Source organism: Petaurus breviceps, unplaced genomic scaffold (assembly GCF_028583685.1).
Source record: "Petaurus breviceps papuanus isolate PSGF00001 unplaced genomic scaffold, PetGlider_PUasm1.0 90633, whole genome shotgun sequence".
Classification (NCBI taxonomy): domain Eukaryota; kingdom Metazoa; phylum Chordata; class Mammalia; order Diprotodontia; family Petauridae; genus Petaurus; species Petaurus breviceps.
This window is the reverse complement of record NW_027187293.1, coordinates 2980273-2997665: the sequence shown is the minus strand read 5'-3', so window position 1 is coordinate 2997665 and position 17393 is coordinate 2980273. Positions and strand designations below refer to the sequence as shown.

Genomic DNA, 17393 nt, shown 5'->3' with positions numbered 1-17393 from the left:
ACACACACACACACACACACACACACACACACACACACACACACACACATCCCTCACCTGCCCATTCCCAACCTCCAGCTACATTGCCATGCCTTCAGTGTAAATTTCTGATTGAAAATAGTTAGGGATCTCAACCAAGGCCCACAACTCAGATGGTGGCATTTCTACCTCTTGAAGGTCATCACTGTCTCTATTGGCCTCACGTTCTTTACTTAAAATAATAATGAAGGCAGTTAGCCTTCTTCAAATCACCTTTCCTGCTTTGGTGGATATAATTCATCTTTCTCTATATCTGTTAGTAGGTTTTGTTTTCTCTTTCTTAAACATTAATTATATCACTAACTTGCCCAAGTCAAAGGGAGAGAAAATAAATGATCATTTTCAAAAGTGCTTCTTTAAAAATCCACAAGCTTCCCGTCAGCTGATTAAAGGACATTTGGAATATACTTACTTGAAATCGGTAAAATGTGCCATCATCCTTTAATGTGAGAACATGATCTGAGATTGGAAAGAAATAGCCATGGGCAGCCATTAATGTCCCCAAATGGAGAGCCTCCACTGTTTCATGAAAAGAAAGAAAAGAATATGTAAAGGCTTTTATATCTTTGATTTATAGAGCAATGTAACAGTTCTCAATCTCTCTGAACATACTGTAAAATCAAAATCCTTGGCATTCTGAAAGCATTGCTTTGTGCATATTATAATATTTTTTATTTCATAAGAGAAGTTACTGACATAATTGCTGCTTCTATTAATCAGCTTTAAACATTAAATAACCTCTAAGTGTCCTCTCATTTCATTCTAATTTTCTCTCTGGGTACTAGATTCAGTTGACACATATCTTCCTTCCATTTTGCCTTTTCATTAATCACCTTCCACGTGTATAAACTATGCCACATTTATTCTAAAAGATGGGTTTCCCATGGGAAAAAAGTGTTTTCCAGATAACAGACATACTGACCTTAAAATAGACCAATTTTTTTTTATTTTAGCTATTTTTTAGGAGAATCTTTCCAAAATCTTAGAGATGTTCCAGTTACTAAACAGAATATACTGAACATGAATTTCATCAATTCTTCATGACTTAGGTCCTCAATATTGATATCAGTTATTTTATTTTGTTGTAACACAGTGATACTCTTAGGGACAACTGAAATATGAAATATATATGAAATATACTGTTTCATCTACAGGCATCTCTAGCTTTAGCTTTTCCATCCTATGTACACCATGTGGCTATGTTCAATGGCAAAAGATGTGTGAGTCTTACCCCTGGTGGCCCTCTCTGTTTTTTTACTGCCTCCCTCTTGGTTCAACCCACCTTTTCCTCTCAACTTGTTGATCAGCCCCTTTACTCTTCATCTCTGCTCCTTGCATATAACATATGATAGAATGACTGGTGAGAAGGAGAAAAAGGTATGCATGTACTAGCCAGTTCTCATTTAGTCAATGCTCCTTATTCATGGATTCCAAATATATGAATTCACCTACTTGCTAAAATCGATTTGCAGCCACAAGGGCAACCAACTTTTTCTTTCAGCTCTCATACTGTTAATAAGTGTACTTTTAGTCATTGTAGTTCCACATTTTTCTCAGTTTTGTACTTTTTGCTGGTGATTTCACTGTTTAAAGTGATCCCCAAGCATAGTGCTGGAGTGCTGTGTAGTGTTCCTAAGCTTAAGCCTCATAGAGAAAATGTGTGTTAGATAAGCTTCATTCAGGCACGAGTTATAGTGCTGTTAGCTATTATGGGCTCAGTGTTAATGAATCAACAATACAGTACATCTAGAAAAAGGAAGGACAGATTCTTTGATTTGTACATGAGGCCATTCTGCAAAGTGCTAAAAGTAAATGTTTTGACCAGAGGCCTGCAGAAACCTTTTCCCGTGTTTCCACTAAGAAGAATGCTTTGATATTCACAGAAACTTTATAGAATATAATTACTGTGAATGACAAAAATCAACTGTGTGTAAGTTTATACACACATGCATCACATATGTATACACACATACATACACACATACAAACAATTTGAAATAGAGGATAGAGGTGGGTTTGAGATAACCCATGATGGCTGTGTCTGGATTTTTCTTCTCTTACCTTTCCCTACTCCCTTTATTTTGTACGGTAGACCCAAGGATCTTAAGATGGACATTGAGGAAAATTCCTATTTTATCCTAAGGCCTATGGGATCTTTTCATTTGACTTGCAACTGAAACTTCTTATATGTATTATCTCTCTGATTAGAATGTGAGCTTCTTGAGATTGGGGACTCTAATTTTATATTTTTATCCTTAGCATTTAGCACAGTGCTTTATACATTGTAAGTGTGTAATGAATGTTTTATATTCATTCATTCATTCACAGGGCACCAAACAAATACCACTCTTCAGAATGATTTCAGAAAAACCTGGAAATACTTACATGAACTGATGCAAAGTGAAGTGAGTAGAACCGGTAGAACACTGTACACAGTAACAGCAATATAGTACCACAAACAACTGTGAATAATTAAGCCATTCTTAGCAATACAATTATCCAAGACAATCCCAAAGGATTCATAATGAAAAATGCTATCTTGCCTCCAGAAAAAGCACTAATGGAATCTGAATGCAGACCAAAGCATTCTTTTTTTTCTTTTCTTTTTTGTTAGAGTTTTCTTCCAGAAAATGACTGTTATGGAACTATGTTTTACTTGTTTGCCATCTTGGGGGTAGGGCAGGGAATAATTTGTAACTTGAATTTTTTTTAAAAGTAAAAAATTGTTTTTATATGTAATCAGGGAAAAATAAAATATTATTAAAAATACAGATCTTGCTTTTGACCATTTGTTAAAATATAAGTCCATGAAATGCTTCTGAACTGGGGAGATTGCAATCAGCAATCAATACAAATCAATGGTGCATTTTAAACCTAAGTTAGATCTGGCTTGAATAGAGACCTTGCCACTAATAAGAAGAAACAAGTTTCAAAGAAAGATTACATGACTGTGGGCTCTAAATTAACCATATTGTGTGCAGGCACAACCTAAAGTAAGCATCCATTTATATGATTTATCTTAAGGGTATGTAGAAAGTTGAGATAACTCTAACTTTGTCACATAAGGGGACTATATTGAGTAAATGGGGAGCTATTTCTGAATATGAATGTATTAGTATTCATGAATACTAATATAAAATCTAAATCCAATCAAAGTGCTTACCAATAATATCTACATTTTATGTCTTCCTCTGTTGAAATTCAATTTTGGTGCTTTCTCACAACATGGAGGTGATGGAATTCTCAAAGGTTATAATATCAGATCTTTGAAAGGCTCCACCCAACTGGAAAGTCTTTAAATATGTTCAATGTTCAAGTTTTCCAAGGAAAAGTTATGTAAAGAAAGAGACTCATTTCTACTAGGTTGGGTATGATCTCTTCCAGGCACAGGAAATTATGAAAACTGTTTTCTATAGTGTGGAGATATGATCTGCATAAGTGAAGTAAATGTCCACACTGATGCAATTATAGATCCTTTAAGTACAAAAATAAGTTGTTCCTACAGATAATTATTTGTGCATCACTCCACCGCTTCTATGTAAAGGCCTCCCATTGCTTTCAAATCTTTTGGACCAAGAAAGATGGTATCTACTTTTGTCCCCTGATTATATCCCTTACATGGCAAAATTCTGTTTTACACTCCTATGGAAGTCCAAAGCTCAAGTAACTCACACCCAAATGAGAGTCTATCTACAAAATACTCCCCTGCCTCTTTTCACACCTTTAAATTTACCTCAATAATAAAAGCCATGCCTGTTCAAAACCTTATATATTGAATTTTGTTGGCCACAGACACAACCCAAGAGTTGTTATAATTCAGTCCTTAAGTTATGTTATTAGGTCAAAGAGCTTGTAGAAAAATTCATCAAGCTTATTGCAACCCCTGTAAACATTTCTTTTCCCAAGTCTATGTGTTGCTAGACTTCATTTGGCTTACAGTAGGAAATAGTAGGGTAGACTAGAAATCAGAGCAGGGTTAAATATCTAAATCCATTTCACTTCAAAATCTATGATATCCCATATGTCTCTATATCTTTTGAACTATGTGATATCTGGTTAAAATTTCAGAATGGATACCTGCCAGATCGCTGATTAATATATGGGGATATCTCAGCTTTTCAGTAACTCAATTTTCTCCCTCACAAATTGGTGACAATATATAGGGTATTCCATGAGTCCTAGTACAGTTTCAATATCTAATAAGTTTTAATAGATTTTTAATAGTTGTTAATCTTTAGTAGATTAGAATAGATTAGAACAGCCTATATATATTCCTAAGCAATAAATCTCTTTAAGGCAGTTTTGTACCTGTTTCAATAGACTTAAATGATAATAAAACTAAAAGGACTTTTGAAAAGTGTTTTTAAATATATATATACATATATATTACTATTTTAAATGTAATTAACTTTGAGATTCTTTATTAGGGTAGCATTTACTAATGGAATCCCTTCTCATCCAATACAGGAGTAATTGGAAAGTACCTGTTAGAGAATTGGCTTTGATCAACTGGGAATTGAAATTCTCATCTCAAAATTGCCCCTAGATCACAATTTAGCAGGCAAAAAGATCAGATTCCAGAGGGCAGTGCTAAAATAAAAGAAGCAAAGATAAATAATGAATAAGAAGATAGAAGAGTTTAAAGTTCCAAGATTTTTAATGTATCACTTCCCTTGAACTTTGGAAGCTTTCTCCTTTGGCTTTTTTTTTAACTCTAGTTTTGATGGGGTGTGGATGAGGGCAGTGTGGTACTGTGGGTGAGAAAGGATTAATTTTTCCCACACATTTATTACATGCTCCAACCTGCATCTGGAAGTGACCTAGGGCAATCAGATTTGCATTTCTGTCACCATCATTCTCAGCTTGATTACTCTCACAATAATTTTTGATTATCCTAACTGTTCCTTTGTTGTTCAGAAAAATCTCTGACTTTCATGGATGATCAAGTTTAATTAGTTAACTATCAAGTTGTCCCTTTCAGTTCAGTGAAAGTGTCCCTTTCACTCTATGATTTCCCAGGTTTTGATTAAAACAGGTACAATGCCATCTGTAAATAGGAAGAACATGTGGGAATATTTGATTGTTTTATGAAAGAGAGGGGAAGGATTTATGAAGTTTTCAGTCTTTGACCTGGTAAAGGTTTCATGATATTCACTTAGGTTTATGATGCTTCCTCTTTTAAAGTCCTAATCTGATGCCTGAGGTGACCCTGTTTTTTTCATTCCTTCTTTCAGTTATTTGTTTTTTTTTTCAAGTCAAAGCCAATAGAAGACAAGATCTGGTTGATTTTACTAAGTGAGAAAGATTTCCAACACCAGGTTTTAAGTATACCTGTTTGAGGACCAGCCTAGTGCATCTGAAAAACTGCATCAAGATTATAAGGTAGTAGTTAGTAAAACAATTTGGTATTGGCTAAGAAATAGAGTGGTACAGCAGTGGAATAGATTAGGTACAAATTGCTGCTGCTTGTCCTTCTTTCTCAAAGAGGACCATGACACCTAGCAGATGTTGCTATGAAATGCAAGTGAATTGGATTTAAGTGAGGGAGGGACACACAAACTCACCAGTTTCACTTTCATCTCTGGAGCTGCCTGGGTTCAATGACCAGATATGAATCAGGACAACTGGAGATGTCCCAGGATGCCCCAGAAAAGGCCTACTTGGCCTTTTCTAACTAAGGTCTTTAACAGGTCTCAGTTTGACTGAGGCAGGGCCCATTCAGTGAATAAGGCTTAATAAAATGAGGCAAAGAATGGTCTCTTAAAAAAAAAATTGATCTGGGAGGAGAAGACCCTGAGGATTTATCAGTTACATTATACTAAATGACCATAGTAATCTGGTATATAATAAACCCAAAGATTCAAGCTTTTGCAACAAAACTCATTTCACAAAAACTGCTGGAAAAACTAGAAAACAGTATAACAGAAACTAGATATAGACCAACATCTCATACCTCATACCAAGATAAGGTCAAAATAGGTACATGATTTACACACAAAGTGTAATACCATAAGCAAATTAAGAGAGCATGGAATAGTTTATCTGTCAGAATTATGGATAAGAGAAGAATTTAGGACCAAAGGACATATAGAGTGCATTATAAAATGTAAAATAGGTAATTTTCATTATATAAAATTACAAAGTTTTTACACAAACAAAACCAATGCAACTAAAATTATAAGGAAAGCAGAAAACTGGGGGAAAATTTGCAACAAGAAGCTCTAATAAAGCCTCATTTCTTAAATATATAGAGAACTGAATCAACTTTATAAAAATATAAGCCATTCATTCTCCAATTTATAAATGGTCAAAGGATATGAACAGGAAATTTTCAGACAAAGAAATCAAAACTGTCTATAGTTATATGAATAAATGTTCTACATCACTATTGACTAGAGAAATGAAAACAACTATGAGGTCCCACCTTACACCCATCAGAATGGCTAATATAAGAAATATGACAAAAATGTTGTTGGTTGTAGGAGATATGGGAAAACTGGGGCACTAATGCACTGTTGGTGGATCTGTGAACTGATCCAACCATTTTGGAGAGCAATTTGGAACTATACCCAAACGGCTGTAAAAGTAAGCATACCCTTTGATCCACCAATCCAAAAAAGAGAGAAAAGACCTATTTCTACAAAAAATATTTATAACATCTGTTTTTTATGGTGGCTAAGTATTGGGAATCAAAGGGATGGCCATCAATTGGGGAATGGCTAAACAAGCTGTGGTATTGATTGTAATGAAATATCATTACTATAAGAAATGACAAACAGGATGATTTCAGGAAAACCTGGAAGGATTTACATGAACTGATGCATAGTGAAGTGAACAGACCAGAGAACATTATGCACAATAACAGCAATATTGTTCTATGAACTGTGAATGACTTGGCTATTTTCAGCAATACAATGATCCAAGACAATCCCAAAGGACTAATAATGAAGCATATTATCTGCCTCCAGAGAAAGAACTGATATTGATTGAATACAGACTGAAGCATGCTATTTTTCAATTTCTTTCTTTCATTGAAGTCTTACTTAATTTGTTTTTTTTTCTTTTTGGGGAGGGGGCTGGAATTTTTTTTCATTTTTCAAGTGCTTTATTAACTTCTGATTTACACCATTCATTTCTGCCAGATTTTGAGTTACAAATTTTCTCCCCATTTTTCCCCTATCCACTGCCCCAAAATAGCAGTCCCACAGGATATCCCCTCCTCCAATATGCTCTCTCCCATATTTTCTCCCATACCCCTTTCCACTTTTCCAATAGGGCATGGTGGATCTCTATGCCCCAGTGACTGTATATCTTATTTCCCAATTACGTATAAAATGGTATTAAGAATATATATATGTATATATATATATATTATATATGTATGTATTTTAAACATTTGATTTTAAAACTTTGAATTCTAGATTCATTCCTTTCCTCCCTTGTCACCCACCCTTACTGGGAAGATAAGCAGTTCAGTATAGGTTGTACATGTGTAGCTAATACAAAACATTAACATAGTAGATATATTATAAAAGACTGAATATATTTCCCTCCCTCCTATCCCACCTCCCACTTTTTCTATTCTCTGATTTGATCCTGTAACTTTTTTTTTTTTAAGCAATTGGGGTTAAGTAACTTGCTCAAGGTTACATGGCCAGGTGTTTCTGGGTGGGTGCTAAGTGTCTGAGCCTGGGATTCGATCTCCAGGTCATTCTGACACTGGAGCCGGTTCTCTTACTTGCTGTGCTACCTGGCCGCCCCTGATCCCATACCTTTTCAAAAGTGGGTGCTTCCAACTTCCCTCCCCCCCAGCCTGCCCTCCCTTCAATCATTCCTGCTCTCATCCCCTTCTCCCCTACTCTCCTGTAGGGTGAGATACCCTTTTTAGTGTGTATTTCATTCCCTCTCCAAGCCAAATTCAATGGGAATAAGGTTGACCCATTCCCTTTTGCCTTCCTATTCTTCCCCTCCATTGTAACCATTTTCCCTTGCCTCTTCTATATGAGATAGTTTACCCCATTCTGTCTCTCCCCATCTCCTCACATTATATTCCACTCTCACCTGTTAATTTCACCTTTTAAGTATCATCCCTTACTATTAAATTGGTCCTGTGCCCTCTATCTATGTATAGCTGTAAACATATATACACACATTTACAAATGTATTCATATTCTCATACACCCTCATGTAGAGACATATATATATATATATATACATATTGCCTTCAACTATTTTCATACCTGTAAACATATATACACACATTCACATATGTATTCATATGCCCATATACCCTCATATATATATGTATATGTATATATATATATATATATATATCTTCCCTTCAACTACTGAGAAAAGTTTCATCAGTTACAATTATTGTTTTTCCATGTAGGAATGTTAAGAGTTCAACTTTGATAAATTCCTTATGATTTCTTTTCCTGTTTACCTTCTCAGGCTTCTCTTTCTTCTTGTATCTGAATGTTAAATTTTCTATTCAACTCTGTTTTTTTCAGCAAGAATGCTTGAAAGTCCTCTATTCCACTGAATGACCATATTTTCCCCTGAAACATGATACTCAGTTTTGCTGAGTAGGTGATTCTTGGTTTTAATCCCAGCTCCTTTCACCTCTTGGTATATCACATTCCAAGTCCTTTGATCTCTCAGTGTAGAAGCTGCCAGATCCTGAGTTATCCTGTTTGTGTTTCCACAATATTCAAATTGTTTCTTCCCAGCTGCTTGTAATATTCTCTCCTTAATCTGGGAATTTCAGGACCTGGCTATAATATTCCTTGGAGTTTTCTTTTTGGGATCTTTTTCAGGTGGTCAGTGGATTCTTTCAACCTCTGTTTTGCCCTCTTGTTCTAAAACATCAGGGCAGTTTTTCTTGAGGATTTCTTGGAGGATGATTTCTAGGTTCTTTCTTTGATCATGGCTTTCAGGTAGTCCAATAATTTTTAAATTATCTCTCCTGGATCTATTTTCCAGGTCAGTGGTTTTTGCCATGAGATATTTCACATTGCCTTCTATTCTTTTATTTGTTTGGATCTGTTTAACAGCATCTTGATTTCTCATAAAGTCATTAGCTTCCATTTGCTCCAATCTAATTTTGAAGCAATGATTCTCATCAGTGACCTGTGGAGATTCTTTTTCCATCTGGCAAATTCAGCTTTTTAATGCATTCTTCTCCTCATTGCCTTTTTGAGCCTCTTTTGCCATTTGAGTTAGTCTATTTTTAAGGTGTTATTTTCCTCAGTCAGCCTGTTGACTCTCATTTCATAATTTTCTTGCATCGTTCTCATTTCTCTTCCTAATTTTTCCTCCACTTCTCTTTTCTGCTTCTTAAGGTCCTCTATGGCCTGTAACCAGCTCGTATTTTCCTTTGAAGATTCTGGTGCAGGAGTTCTGACTTCACTGTCTTCCTCCTGTTCCATGCTTTGATCCTTTTTGTCCCCAAAATAGGAGTCTAATGTTGGGTTCTTCTGTTTACTTTGTTTCCTTTGCCTGGTCATGTTGCCACACAATTACTTGACTTTTGGGCTTTTTACCACAGTAGGACTCTGCTACCACACAGGGGATCTTCCTGGGGTTTTCTCAGAGTTATTAGTTGGGTACCCTTGCTGAAGCCTCCACATGCTCTGGCAAGCTGGACACACACCCCAGGACCTCCACCCTGGACTGCACTCCATATTCAAGCAGGTTAAGGCAAGAGTGAATACCCCTCAGACTGATCGCTTGGTCCCCCTACAATCTGCAGCCCAGGAGCTGAAGCTGCCATTTGGGGGTGGCTGCAGAGCTGAGGCTCCTCAGCAGCTCTTCACCCTGGGGGCAAAAGCTGACATGCTCCCAACTACTGGGTCCCAAAGTCCACAGTGCACTGACCTCTCCCTTTGTCCTTAGCATCTATGTGTTGATAATTCTGGATCACCACAGCTGCTGGTGATCTGGAGTCCCTCCAGGGGGCGGCTGGTCAGACCCGCCCTGGGGCTAAAACCTTGGTGTGGGGCTGGGCTCTGCTCCTCGAGTGCTGCACTGGGGGATTCCTGCTGGCCTGCTGGGCTGTCCTCAGTGGGAGTTTAGCTTCTCTGTGTCATTTTGTGGGTTCTGTAGCTCCAAAGTTTGTTCAGAGTCCCCTTTTACATGAATTGGGGAAGGTGGAAGCCGGAGCCTCAAGAAGGACCTGCTTCTACCCATTCAAGTATTATTGTACAAAATGACTAATATGGAAATGTTTTACATAATTGCATGTGTATAACCTATATCTGATAGCTTACTGTCTCAGGTAGAGGAAGGGAATAGAATTTGGAACCCAAAACTTTAAATAAAAATGTTAAAAAAAAAAAACAAAACTTCATCGCCATAGCACTGTCCATGAGATGATGTCCCCCCTTAATTACAGTCCTCCCTTAACTTAATCACAGCAAGTGATGTCACAGCAACAGGTCATAACTAGGTATGCTTTAACCTAGCGCAATAATAGTTGAGCAAGGTGAGGCTATGAGAAAAGTCCCAGAGGGTTTTTAGGACAATGCAACTGTGGTTTCAGTGACATTTGGAGAGAGTGTGGCCCATCTCTCAGAGACTACAGACCTCACCACTATGGCAGACAGGAGGAAGATCTGTACCAGAAGAGGAGAGAGAGATACCATGGTATCAGGACCCTGAGGTTGGTGAACCAAGAATACTCACGCACACAGCAAAGTGAAGTATATGATGCTGCTCACTGCGGGGAGGAAGGATGCCCTTTCAAGGAGCAAGTCCATGCCCTTTGAGTCATTTTCTTGGCACAAAATGTTATTCAGCATGCTAATTATGATTCTGCTGAAGACCATCAACTAAAGTTTAGAGAGTTTGCAAGCTACTTTAGTGGAGTAATTCCACTAATGAAATTATGAATCATAGGAGTACTTTGCTGCTTATATTCAATCAGCAAGAATAAAAAAAAAACTTTACTCTTTTATCAGGCTCCTTTAAAAGTGTGTTGCCACTAAATACCACATGGCATGTTATAAACCTTAGTTATGAATTTAAGAACTTTGCATCACAAATCTAAAAGGAAAAAAAAACAACTTGATGCATGACAATCAGTCAGGCATTGGGGACAGCAGATCTTCAAGGACACAGAGAAAAAAATGGATGGGGTCCCATGGATTAAAATTCTACATGGAAAGTTGTTGTAGAATCTTTGCCAGGACAAAGGCTGAAAGTTTCAGAAATCCTTCCCCCTCCTCCATAAAATAATCAAACCTCTTCACATATTCCTATTTATAGATGACATTTTACCTAATTTAATCAAACCCTGGCAAATCATAGGATCATAGATTTCGAACTGAAAGGGACAACTTGATAATTAATAAACTCTCCTTTTTCCTTTGCCAATGAAATATCTACAACTTACCCAAATCCCTCCTTGTGCCTGTAAAACTGGAGTACTACTAAAACATAATTCCTCAGCACAACTGATGGCGACTTGAATGTTTCAAAAGATTATTGAAAGGGAAATAAAGTCTCTCCTTCCTCCAAAATAATGATACAGTCTTCTGATAAGCCACAGTATAGGAAAATTTAAATCTAGCTAGCAGACAGTAATTCACATTCAAATATCATTCAATCAATAATAAATAAACATATGTTCAGTGCCTTAAGTTTCTGGTTTTGTGCTAGGCATTGGGAAAACAAAAACAAAAATGAAACAAAACCAGCACTAAAGAATATTGAAACCTATCAGAGGAAATGATGTGTGTGTGTGTGTGTGTGTGTGTGTGTGTGTGTGTGTAATATAATATACAAATACTAAGTAATTTGAAGAGTGGGGAATGATTCTATTCGATTGAATGATTCCCTGGATGCAAGGAATCTTGAAAGCAAAGTTAGAATTTTAATCCATCATTAACACCAATTGCCAGTCTGTCTGATTTCATCTTCTCATCTAATTCTGATCCCTGACCTCAGGAGAAGTGGTATCTAGCTAAGAAATATGATGTTTCCATAAATAATACTAGCAAGGTAAGTGAATATAAAAGACAAAAATGAGGTGCTAAATGAGGTTCAAGGAGAGACAGAAAGGTCTCAAAAGGAAAAGGCTTCATAGAGCATTTATTACTATTATAATTTACAATAACTCACTGCTATACAACTTTAAAATTTTTTTGCTTTTTTTGGAGGGCAATTGGGGTTAAATGACTTGCCCAAGGTCACATGGCTAGTGTGTGTGTGTGTGTGTGTGTGTGTGTGTGTGTGTTAAATGTCTGAGGCCGGATTTGAACTCAGGTCCTCCTGACTCCAGGGCCAGTGCTCTATTCACTGAGCCACCTAGCCTCCCCTTAAAGGATTTTTTTTTAATGAGGCTTTAAACAATGGGTAGCATTTCAATAGATGTGGAGGGGAAGGATGGTATTATAAGGAATAGCATGAGCAAAGGTACTGGGGAAGGAAAGCATAGAAGCCTTATCTGGAGTGGTTTAGTTTAGTTAGATCATAAAGCATATACAGACTAGAAATGTAAGTGTAGAAGCTGGGTGTGGTGGTATATGCCTATGATCCCTGTGCTTAGCTGTTTAGACTGAGCTTGGGAGTTCTGAGGTGCAGTAAGGCTAAAAGATTAGGCATCTGTACTAAGTGTGGCATAAATAGGGAGCATGCCTTGGAAGCAGGCAACCACAAGTCTACCTAAGGAGAAGCAAACTGCCCCAGGGCAAAACCAGAGCAAGACAAAGTTTCTGTGGGATCAGGTCCAATAATGCCACTGCAGTCCCATTATGAATAACAACCTGGGTCAAAAAATAAAAATAAAAGATAAGTCTAGAAAGGTAAGTTGGTAACCTATGGGGAGTCTTCTGTAGTCTTTCATCCAATAGTGTCGTACCCTAGCCCTAACCCATATTGTTATGCCCATCTGGCTATGCTCTTCTACAACAGCTCTTGAATAAAAGGTTTAGGGAGAGCCTGACCCTTTGATTCATGAACTCTCTTACGAACATCACACAGTGGGCAGTTCCTTAATAGGAGAACTGAGTGATCTCCAAAGAGGGGCTTCTGTGCTATCACCTCAAGATATTGGTGGTTCAAAACTCTCACAGGTTCTTAGAAATAAACCTGATATGGGGAGGGGTGGGGTACACTCCTATTACTCAGCATTATAGGTGCTAACCTCTTATTGATGTGCTTCTGATTTATATAGAATCTCTCACTGTGGCATCATTAATTCTTAAATACAGAACATTTATGAAACAATAAAGCAAAAGTAATAATAATCATAGCATTTACTAAACAGAAGACAAAGTCAAGACTAATCAAATATCACAGTTATTTATTAGAAGATAAAAGCATTAATAATCAAAATATTACAGTCTAGAATTATTTATGGAAACATCATATTTCCTAGTTAGATACCACTTCTTCTGAGGTCAGGGATCAGTGTCAGGTGAGAAGACCAAATTAGAAAGATTGGCAATTAGTGTTAATGATGAACTATATTCCTAACTTTGCTTTGGAGATTTCTTATGTCCAAGGAATCATAATCTACCTATAAACCAAATTTATACCCTCCCACCAACACCTCCAGTGTCAATGGAGGGAGAATAGGCACAAACTTATAGACATCTACTAGGAAGGCCCATGAGTATGAATTCCTTACGCCCAGGAAAACTCACAATTTTGGGCTACAGGACATGGTCCCTTCAAAAACAATCTGCACCACCCAAAAGCTTTTTTTTTGCTAGTTGCTACCTTCCTGATTCTTTCTGACTTCCTACTGTACAACATCACTCCTCTTCTATTCAGAAGCCAAAGAAGCAGTTGACAGCCTCTTTCAACTTCTAGTCTCCCTTAACAGAGCACTGAGAAAAGTGACCTGCTCTTTCAGAGACAAGCATTTCTTTTCCTTAAGTCAGAAAAATGACAAATTCCACAGATCTGCAAATAATGGCAGACTCTCCTTTGCCCAATCACTTCCAGGTCTCTTCTCATAGCAAAGCACAGCTCAACACAGAATATATAAAAACTGTTTCTTTGTTATTCACCTTTTCTCTCTCAAACTAGAGACAACAGAAAATAACACAGGGACCCCTGAGACTTTTCTCCTTTCTTGGCTTACAGAAGGCACTAGAGAGCAATACTTCCAATGGCCCTTCAAACAACAGCAGGATTCCGCTCTCTTCCAATGAGCTTCCACCAACTGCTCCTGCTTTTCTCCAAACAATCAGAAAAGCAATATTTATTTTCCAATTAGCAAGTTCCCAACAAAGCAGCTAAAGAATCTTCTGTCTAAGTTGGAAGGCTTTTGTGCCTTCTGTCCCTGGTTTCTTATGATCTCTCCTGTACTTGTTTACTTACTCACTTCTTTTTTTCTGTCTCTTCCAATAGAATCTTTCAAATCTCTCATTCCTTAGATCTTCTACTTGCCTCAAATAAAGCCTCCTAGTGGTCAGGAATTTATCTTTAACTCAAGAAATTCATCATTTGGTCAGATAGGAAACCAACAATCTTTGCATAACTTCCCTTGGCCCCCAAAAGTTATTTTGACTGTCAGCTACAAGCTTCAAAACTCTAAAAAGTCATATGCAAATGAGCTGATGTGACACAAAGTCCTGTAGTTATTATTGCCTTAATAATGACTCTGGCTTCAAAAACATCTTCTCAGTGCATTCATCTGAAGGGCAATTTTCTATCTACTCCTCAAAAAGTCTGTGTTTCTCCAATCACAATATTATCTGAGAGACTAAGTTTCTTCATAAGTTAATATTTACAATTTTTCCTTACACAAATGTTCTTTTCCTTTTTCTCCTGGCTGACCTGCTTTTTGGACATCTCTGACTTCCCCCATAATGCCCAATGGAATACGTTATTGGGAAATTCTTATCCTCCTCCAAGATTCCATCAGTCTTGATCTTCTAAATATGTGTGCTTCTCCCTCTCTCTCTGTAAATATGCACACAACACATATGTGAACATATATGTGCATGCATGAACATATATGTGCATATGTGAATGTATTACAATACAATTTGTGTGCTTGTACATGTTTATACACTTATGCCTATATATGTGCATACATATATGTAATTTGTGTGTGTGTATGTATAGGGGTGAGACAGCTAATTTCATTGGTATTCACATTAGTATTATATAGGGAAATCTACTCTGCAGCTCACACCTTGCAACTTACAATCTAAGAGAGATACCTGGGCTTTGAGTGATGTGACCAGAGCCACACAGCCAATATGAGTCAGAGGCTAGATTCTAGCCTAGGTGTCCTAATTTCTACTTATATGAAAAATGGGGCCTAGAGAGTTTAAATGACTTGGTCACAAAGAGGTAGGATTTGAACCCAGATTTTTCCTCACTCCAAATTCAGTGTACTTTCTACTGTAATAGGTTATCTTCCCAAATGACAGAATCCCTAGGTGAGATGAAAATGAATAGTGTGCAGTCTATCCATGATGCCCTAAGATTAAATTCCTTTATCAGAAAAAAATTGTCCTAATAAAAATTTTGCAAACAATATCTCTGTTTTGAAAGGTTAACTATATTGATCATTAAGTCTAAGATACTTTAATCATCCATATTCTGCTTTAAAAGGAATTCCATGAGTTTTCTTAGAGTCATTCTGCTACTGGCCAAAGGTAGAGGTGAAGTTAGTTGTTTAAATGTCACAAAATCTTTCATTGATGCTATTGAGATTAAAACTCTCCTAGTTGGACCATCCAGGCATACTGCTCTGTCTCATGGTAACCACTCTTCTCCTCACTGTTATGTTGTTACTTCCACAGCAGACCACAATCATTCACCCTACACAATATGAAGAGAACTTCTGACAGTCTTGGATCAAATTGTAGGAAAGGGGAAAATATAATGAGTAATTCATCAAGATTGTCCTCCTAATAATGGCACACCAGATGGCAGGGCAATATTATGCTTCTGAGGAAAATAATCGCTAATTAATCTTCCTGTTGTTCTCTTCACCCACACAACTATATAAAAGTACAGCAATAAATCTACCATCAAATTCAAGCTTCTTTTTGTTGTTGATTTTCAGACTATGAACAAATTAAGAGAAAAAATCTATTAATCTACAACTTGAACTTGGTAAAATTATTATTTTTCTCCCTTCTTATTTTTCCTCCCTAAACGTTGAGGCAATAGAATTACCCCAGCTCTGAAACATCCAGACTGAATACTAGACGGAATTTTTTTTTTTGTTTTTGACACTTAACATCAAAAGATGATTAAGACGAGTAAAAAATGTTAAATTTACATGAACATGGGGCGGCCAGGTGGCTCAGTAAGTAAGAGCACCAGCCCCAGTGTTGGGATGACCTGGGGATCGAATCCGGGCTCAGATACTTAGCACCATACACAGAAATAACTGGCTGTGTAACCTTGAGCAAGTTACTTAACCCCAATTGCTAAAAAAAAAAAATTACACACACACATTTCTGCTGTTAAAGAAAAGTTTTTCTACAAGTACTATTTCCATGATACAGTAACACACTCCATTTAACCAGAAGTAAGTTTTCAAACAACCTCCACTATTAAAAAAATTTAACAAAATTCAACTTTCAAAGGTGATATAAATAGCATATTGATAACAATCAGCATTTATTAAGCACCTATTATGAGCCAAGTATTATACTGGAGATAAGTAGAAAAAAACAAGTTTCTATCTGCAGGAACTCTTATTCTATCAATCTATAAGTTGTACACTGAACTGGGTTTAACGTTTGAGACAGAGAGAGAGAGAGAGAGAGAGAGAGAGAGAGAGAGAGAGAGAGAGAGAGAGAGAGAGAGAGAAGGAAAGAAGGAAGGAAGGGAGGAAAAAAGGAAAGAAAGAAGAAAGGAAAGAAGGAAGGGAAGAAGGAGGGAAGGAAGGAACTAAGGAAAGAAGGAAGGAAGGAAGAAAGGAAAGAAGGAAGGAAGGAAGGAAGGAAGGAAGGAAGGAAGGAAGGAAGGAAGGAAGGAAGGAATCTAGCCAGTAAACCTCAAGTGGGCAGCTTCTGACCATCAAAATTTACCTCCCTTTGGAGAGGAGGAGGAGAGGGAAAGGGACAGGGACAGGGAGTGGGAGAGGGAGAGGGAAAAGGAGAGGTTAGAAGAAGGAGAGGGAGAGGATGAGAAGAGTTACTCAACTAGCTGGATGATCATTCAGGCAATTTGGTCTACTCAGAGGTTGTGTTTGTCCTTCATTTTTGAAGAGGATCTTGGCATCAGGGAAATGATGACATGCCTTGCAGTTGACTTTGATTTGAGTGAGGGAGGGCTGTGCAAGGTCACCAGCCTCACTTTCTCCCTAGAGCCATCTGGACCCAGTGACCAGATATTCATCAGAATGACTGAAGATGACCCAGGATGCAATGGAA

General features: G+C 37.3%; 1 protein-coding gene across 2 annotated transcripts in view; it reads right to left on the bottom strand.

The window, feature by feature from the left end:
* The window catches only part of RGS7 (regulator of G protein signaling 7), a 690838-nt gene that overhangs the window by 173332 nt on the left and 500113 nt on the right, over positions 1-17393 (bottom strand). For both annotated transcript variants that reach the window (XM_069064480.1, XM_069064481.1), the window contains exon 5: positions 452-558. In XM_069064480.1, coding sequence (XP_068920581.1) covers positions 452-558 — 107 coding nt within the window. The remainder of the gene's footprint in view (positions 1-451; positions 559-17393) is intronic.